Genomic DNA, 27,417 nt, shown 5'->3' on the forward strand with positions numbered 1-27,417 from the left:
CCCAGCACTTCGGGAGGACGAGGTGGGCAGATCACCTGAGGTCAGGAGTTTGAGATCAGCCTGGCCTACACGGCAAAACCTCGTCTCTAATAAAAATACAAAATTAGCTGGGCATGGTGGCGGGCACCTGTAATCCCAGCTACTAGGGAGGCTGAGGTAGGTAAATTGCTTGAACCTGGAGGTGGGGGCTGCAGCGGGCGGAGATTGCACCACTGCACTCCAGCCTGGGCAACAGAGTGATACTCTGTCTCAGAGAAAAAAGAAAGAAAAAAAAAAAAGCAACCTGATTAAAGCAACATTAAATGTGTAAGAAATGTGCACATGGCAGGGCGTGGTGGCTCACACCTGTAATCCTAACACTTTTGGAGGCTGAGGTGGGTGGATCACCTGAGGTCAGGAGTTCGAGACCAGCCTGGCCAATGTGGTGAAACTCCATCTCTACTAAAAATACACAAATTAGCTGGGTGTGGCGGTGGGCACCTGTATTCCCAGTTAGGAGGGTGAGGGAGGAGAATCGCTTGAACCTGGGAGGTGGAGGTTGCAGTCAGCTGAGATCACGCCATTGCACTCCAGCATGGGTGACAACAGCGAAACTCCACCTCAAAAAAAAAAAAAAAAAGAAATGTGCACATGAGGCTGGGCACGGTGGCTCACACCTATAATCTCTGCACTTTGGGAGGCCAAGGCGGGCAGATCATCTGAGGTCGAGAGTTCAAGACCCGCCTGACCAACATGGAGAAACCCTGTCTCTACTAAAAATACAAAATTAGGCAGGCGTGGTGGTGCATACCTGTAATCCCAGCTACTCGGGAGGCTGAGGTAGGAGAATTGCTTGAACTAGGGAGGTGGAGGTTGCGGTGAGCAGAGATCGCACTATTGCACTCCACCCTGGGCAACAAAAGCGAAACTTCTACTCAAAAAAAAAAAAAAAGAAAAGAAAAGAAAAGAAAAAAAAGAAATGTGCACACAAGAACCTATGAAGGCCGGGCGCGGTGGCTCAAGCCTGTAATCCCAGCACTTTGGGAGGCCGAGACGGGCGGATCACAAGGTCAGGAGATCGAGACCATCCTGGCTAACCCGGTGAAACCCCGTCTCTACTAAAAAATACAAAAAACTAGCCGGGCGAGGTGGCGGGCGCCTGTAGTCCCAGCTACTCTGGAGGCTGAGGCAGGAGAATGGCGTGAACCCGGGAGGCGGAGCTTGCAGTGAGCTGAGATCCGGCCACTGCACTCTAGCCTGGGCGACAGAGCGAGACTCCGTCTCAAAAAAAAAAAAAAAAAAAAAGAACCTATGAAATATGACATTAGGTCAGGCACGGTGGCTCACACCTGTAATCCCAGCACTTTGGGAGGCCGAGGCAGGCAGATCACAAGGTCAAGAGATCAAGACCATCCTGGCCAACATGGTGAAACCCCGTCACTAATAAAAATACAAAAATTAGCTGGGCATGGTGGCACGCGCCTGCAATCCCAGCTACTCAGGGGGCTGAGGCAGGAGAATTGCTTGAATCCAGGAGGCAGAGGTTGCAGTGAGCCGAGACTGTGCCACTGCACTCCAGCCTGGCGACAGAGTAAACTCTGCCTCAAAAAAACAAAAAAAACAAAAAAACACAAAAAAAAAACAGAAAAAGAAAAAGGAATATATTATTAAATGTACCAAGGTTAAAAAAAAAATTATAACTCTTACTGTAAAGAATGGCAATGAATTTTTGCTGCTAGGTCACCTTAGGCGGGAACCTAATAAAACGTCCTTAGAAAATGTAAGATTATTTGACTGAGACAACTGCAGTTTACCAACAGCTTTACGAGGGTTCTGGTATAAAATAAGGTACACAGAACTGTAACTACTGAGTATTTAAACACGTATGGAAAGTTCTAATAAATGTCAACATTATGTCAATGAAACAAAATGAAGCTTAATTCACAATTTTCAATTGTACCTATATGCACATCAAGTGCTGCTGATGACTTATCCGTGGTGGGATCACTGATAAGAAGTACTTTGATGCCATTGGCCAGCTCTAGCCCTCGATATTCTCGCTTGTCTTCAGGAGACTTGGTAATGTGATTTCCTATTCTCTTGATGGCTGGATTATTCATTTTGCTACAAGTCTTTTTTTGGAAACTGAAAAGAAAGAGATTATTAATTGTTGATTTGTGACTTTATTTTTAAGGACAAACAATAATGTCAACTAAACCCATATAATACATCATCAGATTTTTTTAAATGCTGGAGGAAAACTTTTATAGCCACTCTACAGGGTGCAGTCATTCCTTTCCTCCCTCTTACCCCTCATTCTTTCAGAGAAATGCTAACAAAATTGTTTTCATGGAACCCTATTTGTATCTGAAACAGAACATGGATAGGGGTTTGAGATAGGGTAGCTTAGACCATGTGTTGGTCTGTATGCAGAACTAGAATAGAGTTTTCTGCTTTTTTTTTTTTTTTTTTTTGAGACAGGGTCTCACTTTGTCACCCAGGCTTGTACGCAGTAGCGTGATTTTGGCTCACTGCAGGCCTCAACCTCCTGGGCTCAAGCAGACCTCATTCTCCTGCCTCAGTTCCCCCAAGCAGCTGGGACTACAGGCGCTCACCACCACGCCCAGTTAATTTTTCGTATTTTTTGTAGAGATGCGGTTTCAACTTGTTACCCATGCTGGTCTTGAACTCCTGAGCTCAAGCCATCTGTCCACTTCAGCCTCCAAATATGCTAGGATTACAAGCGTGAGCCACTACGCCCGGCCTAGAATAGAGTTTTATTTCACACTATTTCAGAGGTATCTGCTGGAATAAGTGAGGTGAGAGATTGTGTAAGAATTATTGCCGGGCGCGGTGGCTCAAGCCTGTAATCCCAGCACTTTGGGAGGCCGAGACGGGCGGATCACGAGGTCAGGAGATCGAGACCATCCTGGCTAACACGGTGAAACCCCGTCTCTACTAAAAATACAAAAAACTAGCCGGGCGAGGCGGCGGGCGCCTGTAGTCCCAGCTACTCGGGAGGCTGAGGCAGGAGAATGGCGTGAACCCGGGAGGCGGAGCTTGCAGTGAGCTGAGATCCGGCCACTGCACTCCAGCCTGGGCGACAGAGTGAGACTCCGTCTCAAAAAAAAAAAAAAAAAAAAAAAAGAATTATTACTGGGTCAGTCCAAACACTGCTCAAACCGATGATATTGAAAGATAGGGTAGATCTGGAACTTGCAGGTCTGATATACACATGCTCAGAACATAGGGAACAACCCCCATAGGGAACAACCCCCAATGAGGAACAATCCTGTAAAGTTCTAATATAAAATAAGAGACCTGTGTTGTCCTATGACGGCAGCAATAACAAGGACATAAAACAAACAAACAAAAAGTTGGAAGGACCCCAAGTAATTTTTGTAATCTGCTGAAGAGCTGAATGCCAGAGCAGGAAAAGTCCGGCAATCTTAACAGAGATGTCAGAAAAATTCTCTTACAAAGGGCTTCCTCTGACAGTCTTCTTTCTTCTCTAGAAAGGCTAGATTACAGTGATGGGAAAGGACTATCAGTACACAGAATCCTGTAGGGATGTTGGCTGGTATTAGGGCAGTGAAGGGACTTTCCAGAGTGTGGGATATGCATGTTTTTTGAGAGCAGGGTAGATATAACTTTTGTCTATACTGGAGATTGCTTAATAGACAAAAAAAAAAAAAAAAAAAAAAATTGAACCTGCTACTACTGGCAGGTTAATATACTGCCAGTATATAATCGAGTAAAGCCAAAAACATATCTGAAACTACAGAGGAAAAATAACCCTCTCTGAGCACATTTGCTTCTTACCTGCAAGACAAACTAAACAGATCTGACTGTTCCTTAAAGACTGATAGCTAGATTTAAAGGTAAATAAGAGGGGGAAGAAATAGGCATACAATTATATTAGATAAATTTTTTTTTGTTAAAATCTCTAGCGATTGAGAAAGGAAAAAAATCTAGTTTGCTTTCATCATTATACTTTCCTCTCTGAAATCACCTATAACTATTCTTCTAATCTGCATAACAATTGATAAACCAAAGGGGTTTGTTGCTATTAACACTGTCCCCTAGATCCCCTAGATCTATTTTTTTTTTTCTATCTTGCCCTCTCTTACAGTGCTGATAGATCTTCCTTAGAGAGAAGATACGGAATTTTAAAGATCAATATATCATACTAAATGTATAATACTGGTTTTAAAAATCACATAGTACTTTACAACAGATAGTGCTAATGGTCTTGCCCTATTTATAGTAAAAATCATTTCTTGAAAAAAGTATAAAATATAATACTAACATATTGGGGCTATAAGGTCACTGTTGGAAAATTCAAAAGCAACTTGAAACTGAAAAGCCATTTTTAACAATTATTTTTGGCCAGGCGCGGTGGCTCACGCCTTTAATTCCAACACTTTGGGAGGCCAAGACGGGCAGATCACAAGGTCAGGAGATCAAGATTATCCTGGCCAACATGGTGAAACTCTGTCTCTACTAAAAATACAAAAAGCAGCTGGGCATGGTGGCATGCACCTGTAGTCCTAGCTACTTGGGAGGCTGAGGCAAGAGAATCGCTTCACCCCAGGAGGCGAGGCTGCAGTGAGCTGAGGTCAAGGCACTGCACTCCAGCCTGGCGACAGAGTGAGACTCCGTTTAAAAGAAAAAAATAAAAAATAATTATTTTCTATCTCATTGGCCATAAACCACTTAAATTCAATGTCAAAGAACGATGAAAATATCTGAGTGCAAAGTCTAAAAAATGGTGTTTGCGGTAAAACAGTAATAATTCCCAGGGTAACAGGAAATGGTCTATTTCAGACTCCAAAGAGGGGTACAAGGAACCTCAGATAACAGTCCTGGGCCAGGCACAGTGACTCACACCTGTAATCCTAGCACTTTGGGAGGCCGAGGTGGGCAGATCACCTAAGGTCAGGAGTTCGAGACCAGCCTGGTCAATATGGTGAAACCCCGTCTTTACTAAAAATACAAGAAATTAGCTGGACATGGTGGCGGATGCCTGTAATCCCAGCTACTTGGGAGACTGAGGCAGGAGAATCGCTTGAACCCCGGAGGCAGAGGTTGCAGTAAGCCAAGATCATGCCACTGCATTCCAGCCTGGGTGCGACAGAGCGAGACTCCGTCTCACAAAAAAAAAAAAAAAAAACCAGTTCTGGTTAAGACATTTGGCAAAGGACAATCTGTTTAGACTGCAGCAAATGCCTTCAGTGCGTACACAGTTTGTTTCAACAACACTGAGTTCAATATAAATTAAATGATTTTTAAAAATGAGCCCCAACTTAGCAGCAACATAACACTAAATAAGCCACAAGGCAGCCTCCATTAAGACCCCCAGCAAGAAGGGCAGTGTTAAAACGGCAGTGTTAATAAGAACCTCCGTGTGTACCAAAGAGAATGCCTGAACTTACCTCAGGCAAGAATCTACTCCAGGGAGAAAAGGGGTTGGTCTTCTAGTGATAGTTATACTCAATTTCCTCTGTGGTGCTTGACCCAGTGAGTTTGACTTAGGTAACCAAGAATTACAAATGATTAAAGTGTAATAATGATGATGATGGTCTAAAACTTCTGTCTAAACCACAACTGTGTAGAAGGGAGATGAAACATAGCTCACTTTGGAAGTATAAATTATCTTACTATGTGGGAGGTTAAAAACTCTATATAATAAAGATAACCACCTTAACTATAAGCTACACTCTGTACTTTTTTTCAGGGTTTCAATTTCCCTTATCTGGATTTTAATTTTTTCAGACAAAAAAATATTTAAATTGTAAAACACAGAGTAGGATGTAGGTAGACAAAACAGTTCCAGCCCAGTAAGAACTATTTACAAAATTATCAGAGTTCATCACAGGCATGGATATAACTTACTTGGATGCTGAAGTTGTGTTGGATTAATATTCCTGATATGGTTGAGAGTAAAGAGATGGATTTATTCTACAAGTCACACATAAAAATTAGTCCAACTACTTTTGTACAAAGGATCAAGAAAAGCTAAAAATTTCCAAGGTGGCAATACTCCCTAATCAAATATCATGACTTCTTGAGGAAGCAAAACCCAAAAGAAACAGTAGCAACATTTTCAAACAAAACCTATTTCTGGCAATCCTATTCAATACAAAGTCTGGGTTTACCTATAGCATATCTATCAACACTTGCTACAGCAATTTGATTCTCACCTTCTGGAGAAGTGAAGACAATGACTGGGAACTCTTCCTCCTCCGATGATGAATTCATCAACAGCTTGCCTGTCTCTGTATTTATACTCATAAGATCACCTGTCTATCTACCTCAGATCATTAGCATAAAGCCTTCAAGAGTAATTTTATTTACAGCAAATGTTCTCCAATAAGCAAGCATACTGACAATTTAGATGACAAGCTAGTGTTAACCCAAATGCTTTCTCAGACATTTATATTTTTAACTTGTTAAAGTTAAAATTTTAAGAGCAATACAATTACTTTCAATTCTAGGGATATTGTCATACACTGGAAACTTCATAAGGCACAGAATTGTCTTTTCAGCACTCTGATAAGCTGGAGAGATATTTAGTAATTACAACACATATTTTGTCATTTTGTTCAGAATTTAAAACAATGACTATAATCACAGAAGATAAAAACTGGAAGAGCCACCAGATGTTATCTAGTCCTTTGTAGTTCATGGACTGGCTACACTGGCTTCTCCTGGGAGTTTGTTAAAAACGCAACATATCAGAACCCACCAGAGACCTACTGAGCCATAATCTGCATTTTAACAAGATCCCCAGGTGGGCTAGATCCCCTCATCTTACATACAAGGAAACTGAATCTCAAGGAGTTTAATAAATCAGTTGCCCAAGATCACACAACAAAACGTTATAATCGAACTCAGTCTTAACTCCCAGTCCTGTGTCCAGCCTCCCCTCCATATCCAAACAAACATTTAAGAAAGTCTATTAAGGTCCAGGCATCACACTACGCAAATGGTTACAAAGATGAGTACACTAGAGCCCTTGTTTTGAAGGAACCGAGACTAGTGATGAAGTCAGATATAAAAACAGGTCATTATCTTTTTTTTCTATTTTTTTGAGACTGGGTTTCACTCTGTCATCCAGGCACAATCTCGGTTCACTATAGCCTCAACATTCCGGGCTCAGGTGATCCTACCACCTCAGCCTCCCCAGTAGCTAGGACTATAGGCACTCACCACTGTACCCAGCTAATTTTTTGTTTTGTTTTATAGACAGGGTTTCGCCATGTTCGCCAGACTGGTCTCGAACTCCTGACTTCAAGCAATCCAACCGCCTTGGCCTCCCAAAGTTCTGGGACTACAAGCATGAGTCACAGTGTCTGGCCTCTAGGTAATTTTTTTTGTATAGATGAGGTTTTGCCATGTTGTCCGGGCTGGTCTTTCAAACCCCTGGGCTCAAGCGACTGCCGCCTTGGCATCCCAAAGTGCTGGGATTGCAGGCATGCGCCACTACACCCAGCCCAGGTCATTATCTTTTAAGTGTGGTGACAAAATTGTCCCCAGAGCACTATGGGAGTAATAGAAGGGGTGCACCTAACCCTGTCTAGGAGGGGAGAGTAGAAGCACACCAAATAAAAGGCAAGGAGACAATCAATCAAGATAGAAGGGAAATATGTGAGCGGAGCCTGACAATGAGGAAAAAGCATGAGGAATATAGTGGAAAAACAAGAAGCATAGTGCTAATGAACTATAACAGGAACTCCAGGTCACAATCATGGACTAAGACATGTAAAGGCCTAAATTTCAGGTATGCAAAAACAAATCCCCAAATATAAGGTCATTTCCAAATTCCACACCAAGAGTAAATTTTACTATGCAAAGAATCTTTTATTCAATTGATCTTTCAGTCTTTCTCATCTCTCTTTCAAGTGTTTCACAATCAATATAGTAGCAGATTGGGAAATTTTACTTTGCTTTTTGCTTCCTACTCACCTCCACTGGTCTCTTACAAATTTAAAGTCAGACCTGATTTAGAAATAATGACCTATAAACCTGAACAGGTGAGTGATCACATTAATAGTGAATTACAAACCAAAACCTCCCTTCTGTGGAATCCATCCACCCCCTCCCAAAACCACAGGTGGAAGTCAAGGCCTATAGCACTCATGCATGTGGAGGAGGAACCCAGAGAGAAAAGGCCTGGAATCAAAACCACACTACATAACATTCCCACTTCCTTCCAGAAGGCAGAGGTAAATAAGCAGAGGGTGACAAGATAGTGGTGGTATGAGCCCTAGGATGCCTCAACATATTAATGCTTAAGACCATATATCCCAAGTACTATTAATATTACATGAACTAAAAAATAACAACATGTCTTAGGGAACCATCTACCCAAAGCTCTTCAGTTATAGGAACACGTATACCTCACTTCATACACCAGCTAGATCATAAAGTTGGGTACAAAATAAAATCCTGTCAGTTAAATCTTATTCACCCTTGATGTTTTGCCTTTGTGCCACGCAGAATATCAGCTATTGTAACTCTATGTCCTGGCCCTCTGGAAAGGAGTTTATGACCAACAAATAAACCCTTAAATGAAGTAGGGTGGTTGCAATTTAAAGAAATTCTAAAGCAGTATCATTCTAGAGAGAAGTGCTTTTGCAAATGTTGTTTTAGTTTGATGCATGCCTATCAATGGTTGTTCATTCCAAAAGTGACAAGCTTAACACAGAACACTTTATAGAAACGTTATAAAGTTTAAGCAAATGAACAAAACCTCTGTTTTAGACCTTGCGCCAGAGAGGTAACTATAGAAAGTTTCTTGTAGTTTGGGTACCAAGAGTGTATCACAAGTATCCTTCTTCCACATGGAGTTTTCGGGGCTGTTAAGAAATGTAAGATATAAGCCAGGCGTGGTGGCTCACACCTGTAATCCCAACACTTTGGGAGGCCGAAGTGGGAGTATCACCTGAGGTCAGGAGTTCGAGACCAGCGTGGCCAACATGGTGAAACCCCATCTCTAATGAAAATATAAAAATTAGCCAAGCATGATGGCGCATGCCTGTAATCCCAGCGACTCGGGAGGCTAAGGCAGGAGAATCGCTTGAACCCAGGAGGCGGAGGTTGCAGTGAGCTGAGATCGCGCCACTGCACTCCAGCTTGGGTGACAGAGCGAGACTCCATCTCAAAAAAAAAAAAAAAAAAAAAGGATAGAATACTATTGCACAAATCTAATCATAACAATCACTCTCATTTTGTTAAAGTGCCATGTGCTTTATAAACTGTTCCTTTAATCTTTCCATTCTCCCTAAGTGATGGGTCACAACAGCTGTTCACAGTCATCCTCTTCAATTCCAAATGAGAAACAAAACCTCAGTCAGTGCTTGCATACCAAAGTATAATCAAAAAGAAAAAAAAAAAAGGTAAGTGGTTAAGTGACTTGCCCAAAGGCAAGCTGATTTATGGTAAAGCTGGAATTACAGGGAAAGAGGAAGCGTGGGAAGGGGAGGAACAGAAGGTGGTGCTGAAGGAAATCATATACTGGTTTATTCTCCAGCTCCTGTTTATCACCCTCACAGTCCTTCCCTGACCCCATTCTTCTTCCCTTACAATCCCAAATAACAAAAGCCAGGAAACAAAAAGTAGGTCAAAATAAATGCTCCAAGGAAAGTTTTCAGTTTTTTTATTCCTTCTTCTGCACATAAAACAGAGGTGTAGGGGGAGTCTGGAATGCTTCTAATCTACCAAAGGAGTCCCTTAGCTAAGAACCATAATACATGGCAAGATTAAATGTATAACAGGTTTAAAGTGAGAGAGTATATGTACAGAACTGCCTCATGCATGAGAGGAAACATAAAAATGAGTACTACAGTAGACATGAATGGGTTTAAGTATTTTTAATTTTTAAAAGTATACATTAAACCACAGGATCAGAAAAAAAGGGAAGAAAATCATAATCATCTTGATAGGTGCAAAAAAGTATTTAAATTCAACAACCATTCATGTATTTTTTTAAAGTCAGCAAACTGGAATTACATTTCTTCATTTTAAAAAGAATATCACAGAAATTACGGTAATTATTATACTCAATAGTTTACATGACAAATAATGTAAACAATCTCACGCCCTCCTCTACCAACACGATGCCACTAACATTTCTTCTATTTCAACACTTTATTGGTAGTTCTAACTAGTCCAAATAAACCAAGAAAAAGAAACAAAACATGTAGAGATGGGAAAGGAAAGAGGAAAAAAATTAACATGATTCTCAAGCAATATGATTATGTATATAGAAAATCCCAAGAATCTACTGACGACTTCCATTTCTGGGTAGGATATAGTAGCTTATGGCAAACAAATTCAACTTCAACAACTGGAAAAGGCCACGATAAATCACAAAAGTCACGTTTGCAAAGATGTTGGAAAGCTGTGCAAGCAACAGGATTGGATAAACTAGTTCCAGAAAGGCAAGCAACCTCTGAGGTGAGCTGATAATCATCATTCACTTTCTTCTCTGAAAATATTTGCTAATTCTGAGTGCAGATTGAAGATCATGCTTGCCCTAAGCAAAGGGACTCTACTGGATGAAGAGATATCATTGAGGTTTCAGTGGTGGCATGAAGTTGGTGTGACAGATTAAAGTCCCAAGAGGTCCCAAATTTGCAACTAACTTTCCCAACAGAAGATTTTCTGAGATACTACTACATATTTACCAGAATGGCTAAAAAGAAAGAGGGCAAATACCAAGTGTTAGAGAAGTTAACAAACTCTCACACACCGCTATAGAAATGCAATTTGGTATGGGCACAACCATTTTCAAAAATTGGCACTATACACTAAAGCTCATACTATGACCTAACAACGCTAGTAACAGATAAATAACCCAAATAAATGCATTTATATGTTCATAGCAACACTATTCAAAATAGCCCAAACTAGAAATGATCAAATGACAATCAACAATGAAATGATAAATTGTACATTCACACAATGGAAAGTATACAGCAATAAAAAGGAATAATACAGAACAAAGCACAATACACATGAATCTCACTAATATAAGGTTGAGTGAAAGAGGCTAGACACGAAAGAGTAAATACTGTAACCTTCCATTTATACAAAGCAGAAGAGCAAGTAAAATCAAGCTATGCCTTCATTCCAGGATAGTCATTAACCCTTGGGAGTGGGAGTAGTGATTGGATTTGAAAAGGAGAATGAAGGGGCTTTGGGGTTCCAGGTCATGTGCTGGTTATACAGGTATGTTCAGTTTGTAAAAATGCATTAAGTTGAACACTGACATCTTTCAATACAAAGTTCTTAAAAATAGAGCTTTTCAAAATATCATAAAACACAGTAAAATAAAAGGAAGGGGGAGATATATGAATTACTGATATTACAAATATCAACCACCAAAAATCATCCTGGAAACAGTACCACTTGAATACTGGAAAGTAGCTACCCATACCAAAGAGGTGCTAAACTAAGCTCACTAAGGAACAGTAGTACAATTAACATAATTAAACCTTCTCAGATGTGTCTTGAGACAATTACTTCTGTTGATTGGCCACAAGAAATAGGAGGCCCATGTAAGTACAGTATCAGTCAACAAAGTTAACTCAGTATGCTAAATGTTTTAACTCAGGTCTTTACTCATTACGTATTATTTGAACTAGCTTTTAGTAATTACTTTAGACTTTAGTTAAGATTTAAAAATAAAACTTGACACTCCCAGTAACTAATAAAGAGCTAAGTATAACACAGATAAAAGCAAAATGATTAAACTTTGAATAAATTCTCCCCTCAACAACTTTCAATATTTATACCAAACAACTTCTAATTCAGGATTTGAATGAGACAAATTATTTTTAAAACAAAATTAAAAGAATACCATACAAAGTTAACATTTCTTCAAACTCAATTAATTTTACATGTGGGTAACCTCTCATAGATGCTTCATGAACCCAGAAGAGCAAGGGCAGCTTAAAGACACCTGTCATGGTTTTCTTCTTCTTCTTTTTAAGATAGGGTCTCGCTCCCATCATCCAGGCTGGAGTGCAGTGCCACTATCACGGCTCACGACTTCCCGGGCTCAGGTGATCCTCCCACCTCAGCCTCCTGTGTAGCTGGAACTACAGGCATGCGCCACCATGCCTGGCTAATTTTTTGTATTTTTTTTTTTTTTTTTCAGTAGAGACAGGTTTTGCCATGTTTCCCAGGACGACTTGAACTCCTGGGCTCAAGCAATCTTCCCACTTCGGCTTCCCAAGTGCTGGGATTATAAGCACAAGCCACCACGCCTGGCCTGGCTTCTAAAGATTAATTCAAATTAGTTATAGGTCAAAGAGTTATCGACCTGTAACTAATTCTCTCAAGATAGCCCTCTAAAAAAAGCAAACCATAAATATTCCTTATCAAAAATAGTTGGGATCAGAAGTGTTTCAGATTTTCCTGGATTTTAAAATATTTGCATTACATTTACCAATAGAGCATCTGCTTTGAGCATCATGTTGGTGCTCAAAAAATTTAGAATTCTGGAGGATTTCTGATTTTGAATTTTTCAGATTTGGAATGCTCAACCTGTATTCTGTACAGAGGGTTCAGTTCCACCTATATGTACATGCTGGTTCTGACAGAAGATAATCTGCCCAACTCAGAGAATGCAGCCTCAGGAAACTTGACCTGTACTTTGCCTTAGTATGATTCTTCACTGTCTGCACTGATCTACTGACAACTTCCAGGCCGTGTTCGGTAATTACATACCTTCATCTTTACCAAATGACCTCTCTGCTCCTGAGGTACTGGATACTACCGGACTATTCTGGCCAAACCAGATTTTCTGGCCTCATCTAGTGTGTTTTTGTTTTTAAAAACAGGTCTCCCTATGTTGCGCAGGCTGAACTTGAACACCCAGGCTCAAGCGATCCTCCCATCTCAGCCTCCCAAGTAGAAGGGTGTGCCAGGCCGGGTGCGGTGGCTCAAGCCTGTAATCCCAGCACTTTGGGAGGCCGAGACGGGCGGATCACGAGGTCGGGAGATCGAGACCATCCTGGCTAACACGGTGAAACCCCGTCTCTACTAAAAAAATACAAAAAACTAGCCGGGCGAGGTGGCGGGCGCCTGTAGTCCCAGCTACTCGGGAGGCTGAGGCAGGAGAATGGCGTGAACCCGGGAGGCGGAGCTTGCAGTGAGCTGAGATCCGGCCACTGCACTCCAGCCTGGGCAACAGAGCGAGACTCTGTCTCAAAACAAAAAAAAAAAAAAAAAAAAGAAGGGTGTGCCATAGTGCCCATTTTGGCCTCAAGAGTCACATGAGGCCGGGTTCGATGGCTCATGCCTGCAATCCCAGCACTTTGGGAGGTCGAGGCAGGTGGATCACCTGATGTCAGGAGTTCAAGACCAGCCTGACCAACGTAGAGAAGCCCATCTCTACTAAAAATACCAAAATTAGCCAGGCGTGGTGGCGGGCTCCTGTAATCCCAGCTACTCGGGAGGCTGAGGCAGGAGAATTGCTTGAACCCGGGAGGCAGAGGTTGCGGTGAACTGAGATCGCGCCACTGCACTCCAGCCTGGGCAACAAGAGCAAAACTCCATCTCAAAACAAACAAACAAACAAAGTCAGATGAAATGTATACATGGCCCATTAAATTGACAGAGGTACCTATAGTTGCATCATACTCAGGCAACCTTCACAGGGTTTCTACTGTAAAATATGTTTATATAAACTTCACCAAGGTATAGTTCCTGGTACACAGCAGTCATCCATGAATGGTAACTTGATTATTATAAAATCATCATCATTATTATGGTCGTAGTGGGTGAGGTGCAAACAGACCACCTCCATAACCACCATGTTATTACCAGCATTCTTAACACATAGTCATGTGAATTCCAGATGTTACTTGTCATCTCTGGTGGTCAAAAACATTCATTAGGCAGGCTGATAATAGGATTATACTTTATAAGACTACTAGGAAAACAGGTAAATAATTATCCCTTTACAACTGCAATAGATGAGCCAGTGTTTATAGTGAGTAGTTCTCAATGGGTGACTATTTCCACTCACCAACCCCCCACTGAGGACATCTGGCAATGACTAGAGGAATTTTTTATTGTCACAACTGAAGGTGCTAATGGCATATAGTGAGTAGAGGCCAGGGATGCCACTAAGCATCCTACACTGCACCGGATATCTCCCACAAGAATTATTTGGCCCACACCTGTAATCCCAGCACTTTGGGAGGCTGAGGCAGGCGGATCACCTGAGGCCAGGAGTTTGAAACCAGCCCAGCCAACAAGCTGAAATACTGTCTCTACTAAAAATACAAAAATTAGCTGGGCATGGTGGCACAAACCTATAATCCCAGCTACGCGGGAGGCTGAGGCACAAGAATCACTTGAATCTGGGAGGCAGATGTTGCAGTGAGCCAAGATTGTGCCACTGCACTGTAGTCTGGGCAACAGAGTGAGACTGTATCTTTAAAAAAAGAAAAAGATGGCCGGGCGCAGTGGCTCAAGCCTGTAATCCCAGCACTTTGGGAGGCCGAGACGGGTGGATCACGAGGTCAGGAGATCGAGACCATCCTGGCTAACACGGTGAAACCCCGTCTCTACTAAAAAATACAAAAAACTAGCCGGGTGAGTTGGCGGGCGCCTGTAGTCCCAGCTACTCGGGAGGCTGAGGCAGGAGAATGGCGTAAACCCGGGAGGCGGAGCTTGCAGTGAGCTGAGATCCGGTCACTGCACTCCAGCCTGGGCAACAGAGCAAGACTCCGTCTCAAAAAAAAAAAAAAAAAAGAAAAAGATTTTGATATAAAATATCAATAGTGCTAAGGATGAAAGACCCTAGTTTATAGTTCTGATTTTATTACCCCCAAAATAATGGATGAAAATCACTGCAACCAATTCTATCCACTTAAACCCAAGAGACAGCCTCATTGAAGTACGAAAAGCTTCTATAAACTCCCATCTATGTATCTATATATTTCTCAATCAATCAATCGAAATCTAAGCCACAAAAGATTTAAATGAAGAGGAAAAAAACTGGTAACGAAAGAGAAAGAGAGAAGGAAACTTTACAGGAACCTTGTCCTAGAGTAAGGAATCTAGTGCACAAGTGAAGGGGTTAAGCTTAGAAAGAAGCAAAACCAGTATGTCAGAACAGATGCTTACTGAATATTCAGTTAGTATCTTGTAGGACATATACTTGTTTAGGGAATAAATATATTATATAATATATTATCTATATACATAACATATTCAATGAACCCCTTATATAGATCCTATTATTCCCATTATTTACTGGATGGGGAAGTTAAAGCTCAGAAAAGTTATTTGGTTGGAACCACATAGGTATAAAATAGAAGAGCTAAGATTCAAACCTGTCTTTAGACACAAAACCACCATGCTGTTAAACACTTCACCAAGTTAAAAGTACAGCTCAACACTTTGGGAGGCTGAGGCTGGCAGATCACCTGAGGTCAGGAGTTCAAGACTAGCCTGACCAACATGGAGAAATCCCGTCTCTACTAAACATACCAAATTAGCCGGGCACGGTGACACATGCCTATAATCCCAGCTACTCGGGAGGCTGAGGCAGGAGAATCACTTGAACCCAGGAGGTAGAGGCTGCAGTAAGCTGAGATTGCACCACTGCACTCCAGCCTGGGCAACAAGAGCAAAGCTGTGTCTCAAAAAAAAAAAATTAAAAATAAAAATTAAAAAAAAAAAAAAAACCATGAAAAAAAAGGAATTAGTTTGTCAGCTCACAACTGGGGCAATTTCCAAAATGATTTTTTAAATGGTTTCTCAGGTGAAAAATTCAAGCAGACAATGGAACAGAACCCACAGCCTAATTCTAGCACTTACATCCTCACTCAACTGCTAATCTAATGTAGTTTGGCCCAATGTTGCTGTCAATTTTAGGTTCCACTTTGTTTCTTTGTACACATAGGAAAATAACTGCTGGAAGTTTAGAAAGTTAGTAGGCTTGATTCTGACTCTCTTACCACCAATGCTATTCTATTTCTATTTCTTCATTTAGATATAAACTTTGTATTTTATTTTTTCTTTTTGTGGGTACATAGCACGTGTATAGACATAGACTTTATGAAAAGTCACCGGCCGGGCGCGGTGGCTCACGCCTGTAATACCAGCTCTTTGGGAGGCTGAGGACAGCGGATCACAAGGTCATGAGATCGAGACCATCCTGGCTAACATGGTGAAACTTCGTCTCTACTAAAAACACACACAAAAAAATTAGCCAGGCGTTTTGGCAGGCGCCCGCAGTCCCAGTTATTCGGGAGGCTGAGGCAGGAGAATGGAGAGAACCCGGGAGGCGGAGGTTGCAGTGAGTTGAGATCGCACCACTGCACTCAAGCCTGGGTGACAGAGCAAGACTCCATCTCAAAAAAAAAAAAAAAAAAAGTCACCTCTGGCCGGGCACAATGGCTCACGCCTGTAATCCCAGCACTTTGGGAGGCCGAGGTGGGCCGATCACGAAGTCAGGAGATTGAGACCATCCTGGCTACCAAGGTGAAACCCCGTCTCTACTAAAAAAAAAAAAAACAAAAAAAAACACAAAAATTAGCAGGTGGTGGGCGCCTGTAGTCCCAGCTACTCGGGTGGCTGAGGCAGGAGAATGGCGTGAACCCGGGAGGCGGAGCTTGCAGTGAGCCGAGATTGTGCCACTGCACTCCAGCCTGGGCAACAGAGCGAGACTCCATCTCAAAAAAAAAAAAGGATGATCACCTATATTCTCTTCAATACCATTAAAATGGACTCATCCATAAAACTGTAACCAATCGATAAAGGCAATCCACAAGCATTCAAGACTATTAGGTAAAAAAGTGAACTCACTTTTTCTTGCCACAGTAGGCAAAACTAAGTTCAATGTTGGTAGATACAAGGAGAGCAACTGATGCTTATGTAGACAATTTAACCTAGTCTTCACGGACTAGGCTGTGTCAGCAGTACCACACCACCAAGCATTCAAGTAGAGGCTACTTTATGATACAAGTTTCAAACTATTTTTTAAAAAAGAAATATGCTTTCTTCCACTGAAATCTTATGGAAATCTAATTCATAAAATGAAATGACTAGTTCAAGAAGGGAAGAGGAAGTCATTGACACCCTCCCCCTATCCAAATGAACAAAACAAAACAAAAATTCCAGGTTCCATCAGTGTTGGTGATACTGACAAGGATTCCTAAAGCTCTGACAAGTATAGTTTAAAAATTAATGCAGAACGCCAATAAAAATACCAAAAAGCTACTTTATGGAGACATATTGATGTTAAAGTTTATATGGAAAAACAAACACACAAGAATAAATAGCAAGGAAAGGCCAGGCACGGTGGCTCACACCTGTAATCCCAGCACTTTGGGAGACTGAGACAGGTGAATCACCTGAGTTCTGGAGTTCGAGACCAGCCTGGCCAACATGGTGAAACCTTGCCTCTACTAAAAATACAAAAATTAGCTGGGCGCAGTGGTGGGCGCCTATAGTCCCAGCTACTTGGGAGGCTGAGACAGAAAAATCACTTGAACCCTGGAGGCAGAGGTTGCCACAGCACTCCAGCCTGGGTGACAGAGCAAGACTCCGGCTCGGAAAACAAACAAAAAAGAATGGAAAAGACTAGAAAGTAGAGAATTAGACTGAAATACATATGGAAACTTAGCATTTAACAGAAATGGCATTCAGTGTAAGAGATGGACTTTTAGGCCAGGCGTGGTGGCTCAAGCCTGTAATTCCAGCACTTTGGGAGGCCGAGACGGGCGGATCACGAGGTCAGGAGATCGAGACCATCCTGGCTAACACAGTGAAACCCCGTCTCTACTAAAAAATACAAAAAACTAGCCGGGCGCGGTGGCAGGCGCCTGTAGTCCCAGCTACTCGGGAGGCTAAGGCAGGAGAATGGCGGGAACCCGGGAGGCGGAGCTTGCAGTGAGCTGAGATCTGGCCACAGCACTCCAGCCTGGGCGACAGAGCGAGACTCCGCCTCAAAAAAAAAAAAAAATACAAAAAACTAGCCGGGCGAGGTGGCGGGCACCTGTAGTCCCAGCTACTCAGGAGGCTGAGGCAGGAGAATGGCGTAAACCCGGGAGGCAGAGTTTGCAGTGAGCTGAGATCCGGCCACTGCACTCCAGCCTGGGCGACAGAGCGAGACTCTGTCTCAAAAAAAAAAAAAAAAAGAGAGATGGACTATTTTTTTTTATTTTTTTTTTAGAAAGAGTTTCGCTCTGTCGCCCAGGCTGGAGTGCAGGAGATGGACTTTTAATAGTGTCTGGACAATTGAGTTGCCATCAGGAAAAAGACAAAATCAGATCCACATCTAACATCATTCACAAATATAAACTCCCAATAAACAAGAAAACAAAATGTAAAAAATGAAACTATGTAAGTGATATGGTTTGAATCTGTGTCCCCACCAAATCTCAAGCTGAATTGTAAACCCCAGTGTTGGAGGTGGGGCCTGATGGGAGGTGACTGGATCATGGGGGCAGAGTTCTCATGAATGGGTTAGCAGCATCCTCTTGGTGGTGTTCTTGTGATAGTGAGTGAGATCTGGTTGTTTAAAAGTGTGTAGCACCTCCCTCCTCCTTGGTCCTGCTCCTGCCATGTAAGCAGTGCTTTCTTCCCCTTCGCCTTCCACTATGACTGAAAGTTTCCTGAGGCCTCCCCAGAAACCGAGCAGATGCCAGCATGATGCTTCCAGTATGCCTGCAGAACTGTGGGCCAATTAAACCTCTTTTCTTTATAAATTATCCAGTCTCAAGTATTTCTTTATAGCAATGCGAGAACTGACCAATAAAGTAAGTACTAGATAAAAGATAGTTGAATTCTTCTTATTCTTCTTTAACTTTGGTGTACAAAAAAAATCCAGGGGCATGGATAAAAAACTAAATATGAGCTAAAATCATAAAACTCTTAGAAGAAAACATAGGCCAAAAGCTTCATGACATTGGATTGGGCAATGATTTCCTGGATATGACACCAAAAACACAGGCAATAAAAGAAAAAAATAAACTGAATTGGCCAGGCATGGTGGCTCACGCCTGTAATCCCAGCACTTTGGGAGGCCAAGGTGGGCAGATCACCTGAGGTTGGGAGTTCAAGACCAGCCTGACCAACATGGAGAAACCGTGTCTCCACTAAAAATAAAAAATTAGCCGGGCATGGTGGCACATGCCTGTAATCCCAGCTACTCGGGAGGCTGAGGCAGGAGAATCTCTTGAACCCAGGAAGTGGAGGTTGTGGTGAGCCGAGATCGCACTACTGCACTCCAGCCTGGGCAACAAGAGCAAAACTCCATCTCAAAAACTAAATAAATAAGTAAATAAATAAATAAATAAACTGACCTATATTAAAATAAAAAATTTCTGTGCAAAGGATACAGTGAAAAGGCAACCTGTGGAGTGGGAAAAAATATCTGATAAGGGGTTAATATCCAGAATATATCAAAACCTTCAACAAAACAACAAAAAAATTCTAAAAGGGCAAAGGTCTTGAAAAGACACTTCTCCAAAGAAGACATACAAATGGCCAATAAGTACATAAAAAGATGCTCAACATCACTAATCATTTGAAAAGTACAAATCAAAACTAAAATGAAATGCCACTTCATACCGATTAGGATAATTATTTTAAAAACACTGTGAATACAAAAAATTAGCCAGGTGTGGTAGCGCGCGCGCCTGTAGTCCCAGTCAATCAGGAGGCTGAGGCAGGAGAACGGTGTGAACCCGGGAGGCGGAGCTTGCAGTTAGCAGAGATGGTGCCACTGCACTCCAGTCTGGGTGACAGAGGGAGACTCCGTCTCAAAACAAACAAATAAACAAACAAACAAAAAAACACATCCTGGCCAACATAGTGAAACCCCGTCTCCACTAAAAATACATAAATTAGCCAGGTGTGGTGGCGTGCGCCTGTAGTTCCAGCTACTCAGGAGGCTGAGGCAGAAGAATCCCTTGAACTTGGGAGGCAGAGGTTGCAGTGAGCCAAGATCGTGCCGTCGCACTCCAGCTTGGAGACAGAGCAAGACTCGATCTCTAAAAATAATAATAATAAATAAAATAAGTGCAGGTGAGGATGTGGAAAAACTAGCCTGTGCACACTGCTAGTGGGAATACAAAATGGTACAGCAGTATGGAAAACAGTATGGCAGTTCCTCAGAAAATTAGAAATAGAATTACCATGTGATCCAACAATTCCACTTCTGGATATGTATACAAAAGAAACGAAAGCAAAGACTCGAACAGATATTTGTACAGCTATGTTCATAGCAGCAGTACTGGCAACAGCCAAAAGGTGGAAGTCACCCAAGTGTCCACTGATGGATGAATCAATAAACAAAATGTAGTTTATACAATAAAATTTATTCAGCCTTAAAAAGGAAAAAATTCTGACACATGCTACCATATGAACCTAGAAGACATACTAAATGAAATAAGCTGGCTGGGCGCGGTGGCTCACACCTGTAATCCCAGCACTTTGGGAGGCCGAGGCAGGTGGATCATGAGGTCAAGAGATTAAGACCATCCTGGTCAACATGGTGAAACCCCGTCTCTACTGAAAATACAAAAAATAGCTGGGAGTGGTGGTGTGCACATGTAGTCCCAGCTACACAGGAGGCTGAGGCAGGAGAATTGCTTGAACCCAGGAGGCAGAGGTTGCAGTGAGCCAAGACCACACCACTGCACACCAGCCTGGCAACAGAGCAAGACTCTGTCTCAAAAAAAAAAAAAAAAAAAAAAAAAAGAAAAGAAATCAGCTAATCACAAAAGGACAAATATTACACAACTTCACTTACATAAGGTAATTAGAGTAGTCAAATTCACAGACAGAAAACAGACTGGTGGTTGACAGGGTCTGAAGGGAGGGGAAATGGTGACTTATTATTTGATGGGCATAGAGTTTCAGTTTGGTGATATGAAAAAAGTTCTAGAGCTGGATGACGGTGATGGTTACACAACAACGTGGATGTATTTACCACGACTGAACAATGCACATAAAAATGCTCAAAATGGGCCAGGTGTGGTGGCTCATGCTTGTAATCCCAGTACTTTGGAAAGCCAAGGTGGGAAGACCACCTGAGGCCAGGAGTTTGAGACCAGTCTGGGCAACATAGTCAGACCCCATCTATACACACACACAAAAAGGTCAAAATAATAAATTTTATATTATATATTTGTTATCACAATAATAAAACCAACCATGATGGGGGGTGGGGTGGGAAACAGAATCAAAATTCTAACAAACTGGCCGGGCGCAGCGGCTCACGCCTGTAATCCCAGCACTTTGGGAGGCCCAGGCAGGTGGATCACGAGGTCAGGAGATCGAGACCATCCTGGCTAACACAGTGAAATCCTGTCTCTACTAAAAAATACAAAAAATTAGCCGGGCATAGTGGCAGGCGCCTGTAATCCCACCTACTCGGGAGGCTGAGGCAGGAGAATGACGTCAACCCTGGAGGCGGAGTTTGCAGTGAGCCTAGATCGAGCCACTGCACTCCAGCCTGGGTGACAGAGCGAGACTCCATCTCAAAAAGAAAAAGAAAAATTCTAACAAACTAACCTAACAACTATAAATGAGTAACATAATCACATTGAAGGAGTGTAAAAGAAAAGAATTTAACTACGGAAAGCTGGATTTTGACTGGATACAATAAAGCTTAAGAGAAAAAGAACTATATGTAAATATTATGACCTATTTTAAAAGTGTTTCTCACAGGTGAGCTAGCAATTATGAAACTTTGTGTACACTAGAATTGAGGAAATAAGAAAGTAAATTGTAGAAAATGAAATCCAGTGTTCTCATTGTTGGAAAAAGAAGTTATAAATAAGAAATGGGAAAAGGCTAAAATTGTGGTACTAAGTTGGAATCAAAGGTATCAATGTAAACTTATATTTTTAATAGATACAGAAAGACATAGAAATATAAATATGTGTATATGTGGCTGTCCACTAGAAGCACTAGACTGTCCACTAGAAGCAATGGCACCTCAGCAGCAATGAGCACATCTAGTGCCCAGACCTTGGTCTCTAAAGATTATTTTCCGGCCGGGCGAGGTGGCTCACGCCTGTAATCCCAGCACTTTGGGAAGCTGAGATGAGCAGATCACCTCAGGTCAGGAGTTTGAGACCAGCCTGGCCAACATGATGAAACCCCATCTCTACTAAAAATACAAAAATTAGCCAGGCGTGGTGGTACATGCCTGTAATCCCAGCTGCCTGGGAGGCTGAGGCAGGAGAATTGCTTGAACCTGGGAGGCAGAGATTGCAATGAGCTGAGATCACGACATTGTACTCCAGCCTGGGCGACAGAATAAGACTCTGTCTCAAAATAAAAAAAAATTATTTTCCAATAAAAGGAACTAAGTGATTGATTCAAGGGCTAGGGTAAGAAAAATATAAGATGAGTCTGGAACACAAGTAAAACAATACTCTAAAAAAAATGGGGCTTATTCAAAATACACAGGCGCCAAAACAAAGAAACTCCTAAGGGTCAAAGCCATAATAATTTGAGCAACAAAACAAAGAACGATAGTACTGAATTTTCAGCCATAAGTTAACATAAATGTATGTTCATAGCAATACAAATAAATAACAAAAAGAAAAAGCAGGCTGGGCATGGTGGCTCACACCTGTAATTCCAGCACTTTGGGAGGCTGAGGAAGGCGGATCACCTGAAGTCAGGAGTTCGAGACCAGTTTGGCCAACATGGTGAAATCCTGTCTCTACTAAAAATACAAAAATTAGCCAGGTATGGTGGCACATGCCTGTAGTTCCCAGTACTCAGGAGGCTGAGGCAGGAGAATTGCTTGAACCTGGGAGGCAGAGGTTGCAGTGAGCCAAGACTGTGCCACTGTGCTCCAGCCTGGGCAACAGAGTGAGACTCCATCTCAAAAAAAAAAAAAAAAAAAAAGAATATCAATATTTCTCAAATTCTTCCAAAAAAGAAGAGAGAATACCTCCAAACTCATTTTAGGAAATCAGTATTACCCTGATACTAAAGCCAGACAAGGACACTATAAGAAAAGAAAATTACAGGCCAATAACCTTGATGAATACAGACAAACATTTAGCCAGACTAAGAAAAAAAGACAGAAGACACAAATAAAAACAGAGATGAAAAAGGAGACATTAGGCCAGGTGCGATGGCTCACGCCTATAATCCAGTACTTTGGGAGGCCGAGGTGGGCGGATCACCTAAGGTCAGGAGCTCGAGACCAGCCTGGCCAACATGGTGAAACCCCGTCTCTACTAAAAATACAAAAATTAGCCAGGCGTTGTGGCAGGCGCCTGTAATCCCAGCTACTCGGGAAGTTTGAGGCAGGAGAAACACTTGAACCCGCGAGGCGAAGGTTGCAGTGAGCCGAGATCACACCACTGTACTCCAGCCTGGGGGACAAGAGCGAGACTTCATCTCAAAAGAGAAAAAAAGAGAAAGAAAAAGAAAAAGGAGACATTACAATTGATACTGCAAAAATTCAAAAGATCATTAGTGGCTACTATGAGCAACTATATGCCAATAAATTGAAAAATCTAGAAGAAATGGGTAAATTCCTAGACACACACAACCTACCAAGATTGAACCATGAAGAAATCCAAAACCTAAACACACCAACAAGTAACAAGATTGAAGCCGTAATAAAGTCTGCCAGCTAAGAAAAGCCCAGGACCCATGGCTTTCCTGCTGAATTATACTAAATATTTAAATAACTAATACCAATTCTGCTCAAATTATTCCAAAAAATAGAGGAGGAAGGAATAACTCCAGACTCATTCTATGAGGCCAGTATTACCCTAATACCAAAACCATACAAAGACACATCAAAAAATGAAAACTACAGGCCAATATCACTGATGAATATTGGTGCAAATACCCTCAACAAAATACTTGCAAACCAAATTCAACAGCATGTTAAAAGGATCATTCACCGTGATCAAGTGAGATTTATCTCTGCAATGCAAGGATGGTTCAACATCAACACACTTATTGCAAACAATAAATGTGATACACCACATTAACAGAATGAAGGGGGAACAACCCCACACGAATCTCAACAGATGTAGAAAACAGGCTAAGTATAGTGGCTCATGCCTGTCATCCCAACATTTTGGGAGGCTGGGATGAAAGGATGGCTTGAGTTCAAGAGCTCAAGACCAGCCTGGGCAACATAGCAAGACACCACCTCTACAAAAACAGCTGGACATGATGGCATACGCCTATATTCCCAAGTACTCAGGGATGCTAAGGTAGAAAGATCCCTTGAGCTCAAGAATTTAGGTCTGCAGTGAGCCAGGATTGCACCACTGCACTCCAGTCAGGCTGACAAGAGTGCAATAGTGTCTCAAAAACAAAAAAACAAAAAAAGATGGCCAGGTGCAATGGCTCATACCTGTAATCCCAGCACTTTGGGAGGCCAAGGCAGGTGGATCACCTGAGGTCAGGAATTCAAGACCCGTCTGACCAACATGGAAAAACCCCGTCTCTACTAAAAATACAAAATTAGCCGAGTGTGGTGGCACATGACTGTAATCCCAGCTACTTGGGAGGCTGAGGCAGGAGAATCGCTTGAACCCAGGAGGCAGAGGTTGCAGTGAGCCAAGATCTTGCCATTGCACTCCAGCCTGGGCAACAAGAGCAAAACTCCATCTCAAAAACAAAAACAAAAACAAATCCCTCTTCACAGACAGCTTTCAGATGCCACATGCAGGATCTGTGAAAAAAGGGGAAAAAATAGATGCAGAAAAATAATTTGACAATATTCAACAGCCTTTCATGGTAAAAACTCTCAACAAATTAGGTATACAAGGAATACCTCCATTGTGTACTTCAGTACAATAAGGGCCATGGAAGACAAGCAAACAATGAACATATTCAGCAGTGAAAAGTTGAAAGCCTTTCCTCTATAATCAGGAACAAGCATGATGAGGATGCCCACTCTCACTTCTATTCATCAGTGATAATTTTCTGATTTTGATGGTATTGTGATTATACAGAGAATCACACTAAAAAGGCCAGGCACAGTGGCTCCCGCCTGTAATCCCAACACTTTGGGAGGCCGAGGTGGGGGGATCACCTGAGGTCAGGAGTTCAAGACCAGCCTGACCAACATGGAGAAACCTCGTTTCTACTAAAAATACAAAAATTAGCCAAGCGTGGTGGCACAAGCCTGTAATCCCAGCTACTTAGGAGGCTGAAGCAGGAGAATGGCTTGAACCTGGGAGGTGGGGGTTGCAGTGAGCCAAGATCTCGCCATTGCACTCTACCAGGCCAATAGAGTGAGACTCTGCCTCAAAAACAAACAAAAACAAAAACAACAACAACAACAAAAACTTAGGAATAAATTTAACAAAAGAAATGTAAAACTTAAACTCTAAATGGAAAGACTCCCATGTTCATGGATGAGAAGACAGTATTTTTAAGATAACAGTAATCCCCAAATAGATTAAAATCCCACCTAAGACTTCTTTTTTGCAGAAATTGACAAATTGATCCTAAGACTTGTTTGGAAATGCAGAGGACCCAAAATGGTCAAAAAAGTCTTGAGAAAGAAAAACAAAGCTGGAAGACTCAAACTGCCTGACTTCAAAACAACTGTAAACAAAATAGTGTGGTACTGGCATCAGGATAAACATACAGATTAATGGAACAAAACAGAAAGCTCAGAGATAAACTCTCACTTTTTGATCAATTTATTTTTGAAAAGAATGATGGCCGGGCATGTTGTAATCTCAGCACTTTGGGAGGCCGAGGTGGGCAGATCACTTGATGCCAGGAGTTCAAGACTAGCCTGGCCAAGATGGTGAAACCCCATCTCTACTAAAAATACAAAAATTATCTGGGCACAGTGGTGGACGCCTGTAGTCCCAGCTACTCGGGAGGCTGAGGCATGAGAATTGTTTAAACATGGGAGGCGGAGGTTGCAGTGAGCAGAGATCATGCCACTGCACTCCAACCTGGGCAACAGAGCAAGACTCCATCTCAAAAAAAAAAAAAAAAAAAAAAAAACCCCAAAAAGGATGCCAAAACAATTCAATGAGGAAAGACTAGTCTTTTCAACAAACAGTACTGGATATCCACATATAAAAAGATGAAGTTGGACTCTTACCTCACACCATATATATAAACTAACTCAAAATAGATCAAAGACTTCCATGTAACAGCTAAATAATTAAATAATACAACTCTTTTTTTTTTTTTTTTTTGAGACAGAGTTTTGCTCTTGTTGCCCAGGCTAGAGTGCAAAGGGGTAATCTCAGCTCACTGCAACGTCCACCTTCCAGGTTCAAGTGATTCTCCTGTCTCAGCCTCCTGAGTAGCTGGGATTACAGACGCCTGTCACTACGCCTGGCTAATTTTGGGTATTTTTAGTAGAGACGGGGTTTCACCATGTTGGCCAGGCTGGTCTCGAACTCCTGACCTCAGGTGATCTGCCCACCTCGGCCTCCCAAAGTGCTAGGATTACAGGTGTGAGCCACCACGCCTGGCCAATAATACAAATATTAAAAGAAAATTTAAGAGTAAATCTTTGTGCCAGCTACTTGGGTGCCTGAGACAGGAGAATCACTTCAAGCCATGAGGCGGAGGCTACAGTGAGCTGAGATCATGCCACTACACTCTAGCCTGGCGACAGAGCAAGACTCCATCTCAAAAACAAAACCCCAAAACTTAAAGTCTCAGATTCATGAAGCTAGGAAGTTTAAAGATGATCTGGTCCCCTCTCACTCACCTCTGCCAAAAAAACAGATGGGTCTAGGTGTGGTGGCTCACGCCTGTAATCCCAACACTTTGAGGGGCCAAGGTGGGCGGATCACCTGAGGTCAGGAGTTCGAGACCAGCCTGGCCAACATGGTGAAACCCCATCTCTACTAAAAATACAAAATTAGCTGGGCATGGTGGCACATGCCTGTAGTCTCAGCTACTTGGGATACTGAGGGAGAGAACTGCTTGAACCTGGGAGGCGGAGGTTGCAGTGGGTCAAGATCGCACCACTGCACTCCAGCCTGGGTGACAGAGAGAGACTCCGTCTCAAAAAAAAAAAAAAAGAAAGAAAAATTAGCTGGGGCATGGTGGCGGGCGCCTATAATCGCAGCAACTCGGGAGGCTGAGGAATGAGAATTGCTTGAACTCAGGAGGCAGAGGTCGCAGTGAGCGCCACTGCACTCCAGCCTACGCAACAGAGCGACACTCTGTCTCAAAAAAAAAAAAAAAAGAAAAGAAAGAAATGGTATTTGTTATTTTCTCAAGACTCCATCCTCCCCAAAATCTCTTTGGCTAGAAGTTCGGACTATTTCACTTCTGATGTCATCTTCCACCTCTCTAACACCCAACCTCTCCAACTATGTTTCCTTCTTATCCCTAAATGTAAGCATTGTCAAGGCTGGCCCCTTCCCCACCACATCTGAACATAGATTATTTTTCCTATATCCATCCATGTCTGTGTCTTCAACTCTA

The 27,417-nt window shown here is 42.1% G+C and overlaps 1 protein-coding gene across 5 annotated transcripts in view; it reads right to left on the minus strand.

Moving 5' to 3' along the window:
- Positions 1-27,417, minus strand: part of IDE (insulin degrading enzyme) — a 122,830-nt gene that overhangs the window by 85,836 nt on the left and 9,577 nt on the right. For all 5 annotated transcript variants that reach the window (XM_025397961.1, XM_025397960.1, XM_025397959.1 and 2 more), the window contains exon 2: positions 1,940-2,124. In XM_025397961.1, coding sequence (XP_025253746.1) covers positions 1,940-2,124 — 185 coding nt within the window. The remainder of the gene's footprint in view (positions 1-1,939; positions 2,125-27,417) is intronic.

The sequence above is a fragment of the Theropithecus gelada genome, chromosome 9, assembly GCF_003255815.1.
Source record: "Theropithecus gelada isolate Dixy chromosome 9, Tgel_1.0, whole genome shotgun sequence".
NCBI lineage: Eukaryota > Metazoa > Chordata > Mammalia > Primates > Cercopithecidae > Theropithecus > Theropithecus gelada.